The following is a 12,394-nucleotide window of genomic DNA, read 5'->3' on the forward strand; positions in this document are numbered from 1 at the left end:
TTGTTTTATGGACTAACTACGGAAACGCCCTTTGACCTTTATACAACCACAAACGGAGGGAGGAGGGGTGATATTTTTACAACAACCTTTTACAACAACATTTTACCACAACAACAAAATAAAAAAAACATTCTCATATCCACAACAATATATAGCAGGAGGTAGCCGATATACTATATAGGGCAGGAGGTAGCCTATATAGGGCAGTAGGTAGCATATATATGGCAGTAGGTAGCCTATATAGGGCAGTAGGTAGCATATATATGGCAGTAGGTAGCCTATATAGGGCAGGAGGTAGCCTATATATATATATATATATATATATATATATATATATATATATCAACTTCCTCAAGCTTAACTGTGATAAATCTGAAATAATCATCATTGGCCCAAAAACGCTCACAAAATCCACCCATAACTTTGCCCTCAACATCGACGGTATCCCAGTATCCACCTCCCCTCACATCCGGAATCTTGGCGTCATCTTTGACCAAACCCTTTCCTTCGACAAATACACTAAACAGATCACAAAGTCAGCCTTCTTTCACCTGAAAAACATCGCCCGTCTCCGCTCATCCCTCTCCTCCACGGCTGCAGAAACCCTCATCCACGCCTTCATCACCACCCGTCTGGACTACTGCAATAGCCTCCACTATGGTTCACCCTCAAAAATCACCAATAAACTCCAATACATTCAGAACTCCGCTGCCCGTCTACTCACCCATTCCCGGACCCGTGACCACATCACCCCCGTCCTTTACAAGCTTCACTGGCTCCCCATCCCCCAGAGAATCCAGTACAAAATCCTCCTCTTGACATACAAAGCCCTCCATAACCTGGCCCCATCCTACCTGGCTGACCTCCTCTCCAGACACACTCCCACCCGCAACCTCCGCTCTGCTGGTACCAACCTCCTGACCCCCTCCATCCGGACCAAATTCAGATCCTGGGGGGACAGGGCCTTCTCCATCGCTGCTCCCACCCTCTGGAACTCACTACCTCACACCATCAGAGACTCCTCCTCACTCACCACATTCAAAACATCACTAAAGACCCACCTGTTCAACACTGCATTCAACATTCAACCCACAGCATTTAACCCCTGACTATCTCTTCTCCTTCTCCCTCCTTTTGCTTTAAATATTTCCCTATTGATTCTTGTCTTTTTTGCAATTGTTGTTTTCATGTATTGTTATGCATTATGTTTGCCACTCTGTCAAAGCGCCTTTGGGCTTCTGGAAAAGCGCTATACAAAATAAATGAATTATTATTATTATTATATATATATATATATATATATATATATATATATATATATATATATATATATATATATATATATATATATATATATATATATATATATATGTATATATATATATACACATATATAGCAGGAAGTAGCCGATATACTATATAGGGCAGGAGGTAGCCTATATAGGGCAGTAGGTAGCCTATGTAGGGCAGTAGGTAGCCTATATAGGGCAGTAGGTAGCCTATATAGGGCAGGAGGTAGCCTATATAGGGCAGGAGGTAGCCAATATACTATATAGGGCAGGAGGTAGCCTACATATATATATATATATATATATATATATATATATATATATATTATATATAGCAGGAGGTAGCCGATATACTATATAGGGCAGGAGGTAGCCTATATAGGGCAGTAGGTAGCATATATATGGCAGTAGGTAGCCTATATAGGGCAGTAGGTAGCGTATATATGGCAGTAGGTAGCCTATATAGGGCAGGAGGGGCGCCAATTGTACTCACACACCTCCATGAAGAAGTAAATGCATTTTATTTGCCAGATGTAGGGCACCACTTTATATGAACTTTTCTAGAGCATTCCTTGGTTCCTCCTAAGAACACAAGGGTAGTCCAGCTTGCACACAAATTTTTTGAATGTCCTTTATTTTCTGTTTGGCATTTTCTACAAGCTATGGAATCTCCCTTCTTTTCTATACTTTGCCACATGGCGCATACCCTTACATAGAGGGGCCTTTTCTATGCCCCTGGCATTTTACCCAAGAATAACTATAAGTGTGGTGACAGTGACCTCTGGAAGATAAGGCAGGACGGTGAGGGGAGTCCGCGCTCCATGACGGAAGAGCACCACGGCTTGCCGCAGGTCTAGACCCCGAGTCCGAGTATCTGAAGTGGTCCCTCGATTCCGACGAACCTCCTCCACCAGCGGCCCACGGACCCTGTTCCGCGCCAACCAAACGCACACCAAAGCACCACACGCCGTGACGGCGACTCCGAGGTGGTTCAACTGCTTCGGCCGCATCTTCTTCATTGAACCTCCTTTATTGACCTTTAATCCTTATCACAGACGGGACAACACGCCGTCACCGATGGGGCTTCCTCGACCGAATGTGGTGACCACGCTTCTACATTTCGAATCAAACCACAAATAAATAGCCTTTACGTGGAATTCAAAGATCACAAACAGAATGTATAGATAGCTTTTATCGATTATATACTGTTCATTTCGCGCATTTAAATTTCAAGAAGGGAAGGGCGAATACGTTACAGCAAACAAACATCATACAGAACATAAATGGCAAAGCAAGGAGGTAATAGGAAGAAATATAATTAAACACTCAGTTCCTCAATAATTTCATCTCTTTCCAATCATTGACGAAGTATGTTGTCCAGATATTTTGCATACTACTCATGGAAACACGTCATCTAAAAAACTCTAAACGAGTGCAGATACGCTACAGCAAACTATACTGCCATGGCCAGCATAAAGTGTACATGAACAAGGTTGCCGTCAACCGAAAGACGAGGCAGAATAACATGTAAGAACGAGAACAGCACTTGGTTTATAGAGACGAGAGAGCATGCCATACCTCCGCCAGGCTGAACAGTTTACGTTTTGCATCCACTGATCGGGTAGATCTGGATTCGGACCTCAACCAAAATCGAATCATTTCGTTCTTGTCAGCGTCACGTACCCAACACATGCACCAAATTTCGTCCGAATCCATCCACAACTTTTTAAAGACAGACAAGGGTGAAAACATAACCTGATACATCAGCTTGGCAAGCGACTTGCAAAGGAACGGTATGGACACGGTCGACGCAACGTCAAAATGACAGGTGAGCTTTGCCTCCGCAGACCACGCGACGCGGCCAAAGCATTCCCTGCTCAACTGTCGCAGCTGATCCGACGAGAAGAGTACCTTCCGGAGCAGTTGCACCGTTCCCTAAACCCACGTGCTCTCAAGGGCAAGAACATACAAACGCTTCCCGTGTTTTGGAGGGCCACCAGGAAGGTAGGCCTATGGGTGATGGCATCAATCTTCATGGGCTGGTTACGTCCGCCACCAAAGGGGGATGGAGGTTATGTTTTCACCCATGGCCGTTTGTGAACAAGACATTTCAAAAAGATGTGAACCTATTTGGACAAATTTGGCAGAGATGTAGAGTATGTGACGAGGACGAAATTATTAGATTTTGGTGAAGATCCGGATTCGGCTACTAGAATTTTAAAAGTGATTTTTCACCATTGGGATATAAGGCCATAAAACGATACAAAGCAGGATATCTCAAAGAGTTGTGGACGGATTCGGACGAAACTTGGTGGAGAGGTTGGGTGTGTGACAAGGAAGACTTGATTCGGTTTCGGTGAAGATTCGAATCCGGATCAGATAATTTTTTAAGTGATTCTTCACCATTTAGTGATAGGGCTAAAACCGATATATAGCACGATCTCTCAAAAAGTTAGACGGATTCGGAAGAAACTTGGTGGATAGGTTGGGTGTGTTACAAGGAAGAATCGATTCGATTTTGGTGAAGATCTGAATATGGATTCAGATACGAGAATTATTTAATTTCTTAATTGATTCCTCACCATTGAGAGATCAGGTGAAAAGCGATATGCAACATGATATTTTAAAAAGTTATGGACGAGTTATGACTAAACTTGGGTGGATGAGTTGGTTTTTTGTTTTGTTTTTTTTGTATACAAGATCGAGGCTCTCGAGGCTTTCGGCCGCTCAAAATTTTGACCAAATCCCACACTCCTGACACCAATTGTTACGGATCTTAGAGACGGCACTCCCCTTAGCAAGGGGGGGTTAATCCCCTTGGCCTGTTAAGCTGGCCGTCTCTAGTCCTGGTACTTGTAACGCTCCTTTGCGGGGTGGAATTGATCAGGGTTATTGGTCAAGGTGTTCTCCCGAATACCTTTACCAATCCCTCCGCAAAGCAGGGAGACAAGTACCGCTCGAACCACGGACAAGATGGTATTTGCCGAGCGGTTTAGCAATCCGCGGCTCGAGCCGTTAGCAATTGACTAACTCGATCCCGAGCGTTGGCCAAAATCGCGCCACAGGTACTCAATGGGGAAAAGACTAAAGTGACCAGATGAGAGGAAGCCAAAGAACCAACAAAGGTAAAGGAAGCACACAGGTTTATTTCTATACTAAAAGAGGAAACGAAAGAAGGGCATTTACAAGGAGGAAAAAGCAGATACACCGGGCAAACCTTAAAACAATCTTAATTATCAACGCCCAGGACAGACAACAGACTTACACGAAAGGGGATGGCAGGCAGGAATGACTGGAAGAAGGAGAAGGGTCCGTGTGGGACAGCAGGGTTGGAAGGTTCGGGCAGAGGCACAGCAAGGAGGTCTGCTCCAGGTCCACGCTCCGGGCTGGAAGCGAACAGCCAGCGGCAGCTTCACGTATTCGGTTTCACACACGGTCGGACAATGTCAATTGACTACTGTATTGTTGTCGCCGTCACGGACCCACTCTTCTGCCTCACGATCCAGCAGTATGCTCGCCTGGTACCTCCCTCATCTGCCGGGTCACATCTCTCTCTTGAAGCAGTCCCTCCCAGCCGCTTTTATTGTGCGTGTTGGAATCAAGCCGCCGGCTCTGATGACATGCCTACCGGTTGGCTCACCTCGGCGCTGGTTGGCCGGCAAAGGGCTCGCTGACTCCACCTCTGCCGATGCGTCGACGTGCCACACCTTGTTCTAGTGGCTCCGCCCACTTCTTCCTCGGCTTTGACCGCATGGCTAATGGCGGTTTGGGGCCAACAACTGCATCAAGGCAAGGAGCAGCGAACGTCGCCGGACTGCTACTTTGCGGAGACGATTGGGGGAATGGAAAGGGACCTATCTTATTTGATTAATGCAACGCAGATTCAACTATTGGGAACAGATCCTTAACTGAAACACATAATAATGAAATAACTACGGAGAGGTCCTACGGTTTGCTACGTGTTGCACATGGACTAACTAGGGTGCGATCTTTAACAAGCCAATTGATGGGGATATTTACAGGGGAACATTTATAAGGGATGCATTTACTAAAATTTATTAGTGAAGGTTCTAAAAACCGTAACACAGCACTCGTCTTTCCTCTAGGGTCGTCCCGACCCGAAATAACTTTACTTAATGTGACACTCAGGTGTAGTAGCCCTCTACTATTAACCTTACCCTTGAGTGCGACAGTTTTAAATCAACTACGTATGTCCCGCCTGCTACGTTGCATCCTACCTAACAGACTCACGCCCACAGAATAACCGAATTGCGGAATGGTCTTCAAACTATACATTTAACCGGTGGGGAGCATTATTTACAAAACACTAATTTGTATTTGCACTGCAAGAACAAGCCGAATCGATTTTGGTTGAGGTCCAAATCCAGATCTGGTCTAACAGTGGGACACAAAACATAAACTGTTCAGCCTGGCCGAGGTATGTTCTCTACTGAGTGCCCTTCTATTTTATTTTATTTTTTGTGAAAAAAAGAAAAAAAGATTCCACATTGACATTCTGGTACATGATTTGTGACACTTGAGTGACAAGAAATCTCAATTTAATATATTTAAAATTCAGGCTGTAACACAACAAAATGTGAAAATGTCAGAGTGTGAATACTTTCTGAAGGCACTGTACTGATCCTTGAGCTGTTGTGTCTGGGTTCCATTCCTGGCTTGATTATAAACATGTCTTGTGCTTCACTGGCAGAGCATCAGAGGGGACGCTAAACCGGCTCTTCCATCTGATAGCCTTTTCATTTGTAGATGTAAACGATCCCACTGGATGTACCTTTTGTGTAGAGTTGACCATTATGTGCAGGTACCTTGGTCAAATTCGAAATTCCACGCCTCATTGAGGGCTCCTTCAGCAGAAATTCTCAGCTTTGGAAATGTTTACAACCAGGTTGTGTGCACCTCATGACATCCCCCTAGAGGGGTATGTGAACTATTGAGATCGTTAATAATTCCTTCCCCCCACCCCCTCGTCTCCCCCACTCCCACCCCCAACCTCCCGCATTTCCCCCCAGCCCTACTCAAGGGATGGTGTCTCAGGATGGCACAATTCTCTCCCATGATTTTAAGAGTTATAGAACAAAAGTTATGGACGGATTTGGACGAAACTTGGTGGACAGGTTGCGTGTGTGTGACGAGGAATAATCTATTCAATTTAGGTGAAGATCTGGATCCGGATCCAGCTAGTATAATTATTTAGGTGATTCTCCACCATTGAGTGATGTGGCCAACCAGGCGGAGGTATATGCTCCCTACTGAGTGCCGTTCTAGTTACCCTGCGCTCGCAAAGCGAAAGGCAGGGTTAAGCATTCAGGTACGTACGTTTGGCAGATATAAATAAAATGTGTCTGCATTTTAAAAATTCATTTTACTCGGCAACCGTTGGTCCGATTGACATGAAATTTTCACCATAGGAGGGACTCCTCCTGTAGAATATTTTGGTGAATATTATGACGTCACAGGTCACGTGGTACGGGCGCCATCTTGGAAAAACCAAAAAACTTTGCACCTCTATATCTCAAAAAACGCTGAACATAAATAATTGAGACAGATCTCACTGCAAAGAACTTTCCATGCGGAATGACATATGTGAATGATGACGTCATAGGTGCCGCCGTTATGACGTCATAATTCAACAAGTAAAAAACTTTATCCGATCAGGATGAAATTTCTTGAGCATCTTCTCGGTATAAATTGATGCAAAAATAAAATTATAATGACGTCGTAGGTCACATGGTTCGGACGCCATATTGTTTGGAGTGAAAAGCCTGAAAAACCACTAAAATCCAATTTTCTCCAAAACGACTGCACAGATCGAGGAGAACTTTGCAGGCGGAATCGCATACCCATGTCGAACAAAAAAGTCAGTAAGCATGACGTCATGCGTCACATGATTTCGGAGTTATGACGTTTTTAAGCATAAACTTTTAAAACCAAGCTACTCCCTCATTTTTGATCCTATCGAGGGGAAACTTCACAGATGTGTTCAGCATATCAGTCTACTAAAATTACCTTTTGGAATTTGCGATAGGTCACGTGGTTTGGCAGATATAAATAATTAAACGAACAAAACAAAAAAAAGTATAACTCTTTAACCGCTTCATTGATCGACGTGAAACTTTATATTATAGTAGAGGTAATGAAGTGTAACATATTTGCAAATTTTCAAGATGATTGGATGTACGGTCTAGAAGCTAGAAGTTGTTATTGCATGAAGAAGAAGAGTCTTCTAGAGTGGGCATGGAATTAATTATCACACTGCACATGACGAGCAGGCAAAGTATGGAGCGACCTCACGGGGTCATTTTGACCACCAATAAAATTCTGATTTCAGATTTGTCAATCGCTGAGGTATATTAACACAGGACCTAAACAGATTTAGCGAAATTCCGACGATTTTTGACGAAAATATAACATTTGTGTCTGCATTTCAGTAAAGTGAAATGCAAAGTAAAAAACTAGCAACGGTACCCACCCTGTGGGCGGGGCTTCAATTGGGAGGCCCAAATGAAAAGGCTAAATATCAGAAATTGAAGGCTTTTTTTTCTTTTAAACGATTCATATAAACATCCGTTAAATCTCGATCGGTGCAGCCGTTTGCGTGGCACCCGGGAAAATAACGTCATGCGGGAGCAAGTATCAGCAGGATGTGGCAGTGTGGGAGTCCACGTTTCTGATCCTCCTTCATGCCGAAGTAGCCCACCACTTCTCCAAGCATTCCGCTCTTCAGATCCGCCAGGACAGATTCAAGCTCGATACTGAAGACGCGTGCAGTTAGTCCTCCCGATGTCGTATGTACTCCCGATACGTGTTTCCTTCATTGTAAAAACTTCCAAATGAACAGTTAAAAGGATTTTGAGCCAATAGCTGTTACAGCCTTGGCAAGATCGATGGAGCCAGCGATCTGTTAGCGTATTCACCGCCCAAATAGCTATGTGGAATTCTCTCATGTAAAGATTAAACTAATCGTGTTCACAATCGCTATGTCGTATGTACTCCCGATACGTGTTTCCTTCAATTGAAATGGGTTAGAATTCTCTCAAGCAGGGCTTCAACCCGTGTCCTTATAAAAGGTCTTTGTCCGAGGTCACCGAGTTCGATCAGTGCAGCCGTTTGTGCGGCACCCGGGAAAACAACATCGTCACAATGAGAACAATGAATGTTATGTGAACGCAAATGTTATGCGGGAGTCCAAACCTGAGAATGCTGGAGACTAAAGCTGAAATTGGGAAAACTAAATAGTCTATTTTACTCCTGGAGATCCCAGGATTACCCACCCAAAATATCGTTGAGATCGGTTCAGTAGTTTTTACGGTACCTTCAAACAGACAGACAGACGGACGGACATTTGGTGAATTATAGTAAGATTGAAACGTGGCTCATTGTAAAGAACTCCATATGGGGAATCGGTGTTGTTAACGATGACGTCATTGGTGCCGTAATTATGACGTCATAATTTGACAGGGACAACCCTTAGTCTGATCAGTTTGAAATTTATTGAGCATGATACAGACTTGGCATTTAATATGGAATATTATTTTTGTGGGGGTGAACTTACTTTTCAAGATGTCATAGAACCAAAAGTTCATTGGAATTATGTTGAAATTATTCTAGATTTTGTTAATGTGACCTTTAAAAGAAACAAAAACCACATTTGACATTTCGAAACAAATAAATTGATCCTTGAAAGTGATGTAAACTGATATCGAACTCAATTCATGGACAGTACTGTGTTAAACTTCTGTACGTTTTCCAGAAATATCTCTTTATTTTGCACATTAGTCAAATTTATTTTTAACAAAAACAAAAGTTAAATTACGACAGGGATTACGGACAGTAAAATTACAGTTCAGTACTTCATGTAACCCCCACCAGCATTCAGGAGAGCACGTACACGTTGAGGCATGCTGTTCATGAGATTTGCCAAGGTTTGGACAGGAATCGCTTGCCATGCAGTGACATTAGCCTGCTGCAATTCACGCACAGAGGTCGGCTGCTGGTCCAAGTGGTCGATTTGACGCGTTAATTCTGCCCACAAGTTCTCTATCGGATTCATATCCGGGGACATGGCAGGCCACTCCATATGCTCTACACCAAGGTCAGCAAGAAAGTGTTGGATCAAGCGAGCACGATGAGGCCGTGCATTGTCATCTTGGAAGACAAAGTTTCCTCGAAAGGCTGCACGAGCAAATGGAAGCAATGTTTCTTCCAGAATGGCCCTGTACTTGAACTGGTTCAGGTTTCTATTCAGAACAACCAGGTCAGTTTTGCCCCCTGCATGAAAAGCAGCCCAAACAGTCACCCCACCACCTCCAGCTTGGACTCTTGGCAGTATACAATCTTTGTTGTAGGCTTCATGCACTTGTCTGCGCACTCAGACGCGGCCATCTTGACGATAGACCAGAAATCTAGACTCGTCACTGAAGATCACATGATTCCAGTGTCCTGGCTGCCATTGACGGTGCTCTCTGGCCCACTGCAATCGGCGCTGGCGGTGTTGTCTGGTCAGGCGTGGCTTTCTCAGGGGACGCCTGGCACGATAGCCTGCTTGAACCAGTCGTTGGTTGACTAGCCTTCTGGATACAGGCACATTTGTCAGTTTCTGCCACTCAGCCCTAAGCCGATTAGCTGACTTGGTATGGCCATTGCAGACTAACCGGTGCAGCTGGCGATCATCCCTCCTTGTGGTTCTGCGGGGATGTGCTGGCCTCGGTATTGGAGTAGGGACACCCCTCTGAGCATTTCGTTTCAGGATCTTTGACACCTGACCTTGAGTGATGCCATACTGCCGAGCAATAGCACGCTTTCATGCCGTAATTTCATAAAGCCACCACTCCATGACAAACAGCATTGTCGAGTTGACGGACCATCTCCAGAGGAAGCGGCAATAACTTTTGGAGACGTGCAGCAGTTGTTTTCCACTAATACAGAACGCAACAACCCTTGTATACTCGACTGTGAAGCCAATCGTCAAATGCACCTGTCCATACATTTTGCCACGCCACCTGTGATATAATCCTGTTGTTGACTTCTTGCTGCGACAGACAATCAGTGACGTGGTTCTTTTAACAAATAAATCACCAAAGTGTAAAAGAAACTCACCAGATTGATATACTGAGTTAAGAAAGTAAACCCAAGTCAAGAAAAAAAAAATATTCCATATTAAATGCCAAGTCTGTATATGCAACAATTATTTAGAGAATATAAATTTATGATGTCATCGCTCACATGGTCTGGCAGTCATATTGGATTAAAAAAAAGAAACATTCAAAAATAGAAGAGTTGGCTCACACCAAGTTGACTGCGCAGGGTAAGTATTCTATGAACACCATCTAGTTTCATAACTGTTTCCTCCCTCGGGTGCAGAGGTATCTGGTGAAACAAAGCCTTCCATTCAAGGTTCTCCTGCTTATTTATGGCCAACGCTCCTGGACATCCCGGGGACCTGAAGTTGGCGCACCCGAACGTCGAGGTGATCCTCCTGCTGCCCAACTGAACACCACCTCCCTGATCCATCCGCTCGACCAAGGTCGTAATCTCCACTTTTAAAACTTATTACACCCGCGGCACCTTTCGCTGCATTTTGGGTGCGATGGAACAGTTGCATTTTGGATTTTTGAATATTTTGAATTTTGTTTTTAGATTTTTCATTGCATTTTTGTATTTTGGACCTACAGCTCACCGTCGGGCAGTGTTGGAAAGAGTTCAACATTGCCCGCTGCATCGGCGCGATCAAGGAGTCGCTGGATGAGGTGAGAGCTGGATGAGGTGAGAGACTCCATCAACGCGTGCAGGCAAACCTGTGGCCACACGCAGTGAAATACTTCACAGGATTTCCAGATAACACGGTGGAGAGGAATGAAATTGCCGGGTTGGCTCGGGAGTTGGAAGGATTTGACGACATGCAGCCTAAGGAGTTGGAGGATCTTATCGCCTCGTCTGGCGACGAGCTCATCGAGGAAGAGTTGGAGGCCATTACCAAGGTTTCCGAGGACGAAGCGGGCAGTGATGAGAAAGACCCCGAATTAGTCGACCGTTATGGTCAAATTGAAGCGACTCACAGGATGGATTTGAACTGTCAACTGGGACGAACCAGGTCACTGTAACAATTGGTGAATACATTTCACGGCAAGTCCAAGATAATGTCCCCTCAGATGGCAAAACATCATCTTGATGTAATAGTACAATCTTTGGTGTCATTTTGTAGCTAAAAGGTCAAAGTTTATGATTCTGTAAGGGGAAAAAAATAAGTTATGCATATCAACAATGAAATTGGTGGCTAATTTGCATAAAGTTGAATAAAGCGTTACTTATGGGACAATTTGAAATAGTTCTGAAAAATAAAAATACCTTTCTGATTTATTTATTTTATGGACATGAATAATGTATCATGTTGTTATAGCTATTAAAAAGAGAAGTCAACTATTCAATTATGCAAATTAGGCCTGGTCCTAACACATGGCGTCCCATACATAACAATTTGATGACCAGTTTTCAAGTTTTATTTCTGAAATTTTCAATCATTGACTAATATGACATTCAGAAGTTCTAATTTATGTATTGTATTGCAGGTATTAACTAGTGTAATTGTGTCAAAATATATTTTAACATTCATTACATAATGTCGTGTCGCCAGTGATTAAGATCACTTTGATGATCCCGAACAGATAGCCAAACAGTTTGCTTTAACTCCGAGGCGAACAAGCCGAAAATTGTCGGTACTTTTTTTTTTGGCACACGCGGGATGGGACCAAAGTTCTTACCTGCCCAGACGGCCACCACACGGGTTTATTCCTCAAACCCACAAACACAGAAACGAGACAAGGAAAATCAACAATACAACAAATGAAATGCAGCAAATAATGATTTATAAATATATAACCACCTTTAGAGGCCATTTTTCCCCGCAAAGCGGGGGTTGGCCTTTTTCGAGAACCATTTTGATAAATGATAATAATATCCTAACAATGCAATGATAAATGATATGATAAATGTGATATGCAAATGCAATGATAAATGATAAAAGCAAATAATTTAATGAAAATAAATGCAATATGATAAAAATAAATGGTGAGGTTCAAACTAATATC

General features: G+C 43.4%; 1 protein-coding gene and 1 long non-coding RNA gene across 19 annotated transcripts in view; one reads left to right on the top strand and one right to left on the bottom strand.

The window, feature by feature from the left end:
- Positions 1-3,254, bottom strand: part of ACP6 (acid phosphatase 6, lysophosphatidic) — a 44,808-nt gene extending 41,554 nt beyond the window's left edge. For 2 of the 17 annotated variants that reach the window (XM_078774799.1, XM_078774804.1), the window contains exons 1-2: positions 2,069-2,309; positions 1,787-1,871 (exon numbers count right to left, since the gene is read on the bottom strand). In XM_078774799.1, the coding sequence (XP_078630925.1) occupies positions 1,787-1,792 (6 nt within the window). In that variant the 5' untranslated portion in view covers positions 1,793-1,871; positions 2,069-2,309. Of the gene's footprint in view, positions 1-551; positions 891-1,786; positions 1,872-2,068; positions 2,694-2,867; positions 2,978-3,200 lie in introns of those variants that run through there. The other 15 variants (XM_078774830.1, XM_068115157.2, XM_078774862.1 and 12 more) reach the window with 15 other exon arrangements.
- Positions 3,048-11,666, top strand: LOC137426577 (uncharacterized). Of its 2 annotated transcripts, none has more exons than XR_013622922.1 (3): positions 3,048-3,117; positions 10,671-10,833; positions 10,982-11,666. It is a non-coding gene; the product is annotated as an uncharacterized LOC137426577 (long non-coding RNA). The 2 variants fall into 2 exon arrangements; XR_013622921.1 differs by having other exon boundaries at positions 3,067-3,293.
- Positions 11,667-12,394: the final 728 nt, after the last annotated feature.

This window comes from Myxine glutinosa, chromosome 1 (assembly GCF_964187855.1).
Source record: "Myxine glutinosa chromosome 1, kmMyxGlut1.1, whole genome shotgun sequence".
Classification (NCBI taxonomy): Eukaryota; Metazoa; Chordata; class Myxini; order Myxiniformes; family Myxinidae; genus Myxine; species Myxine glutinosa.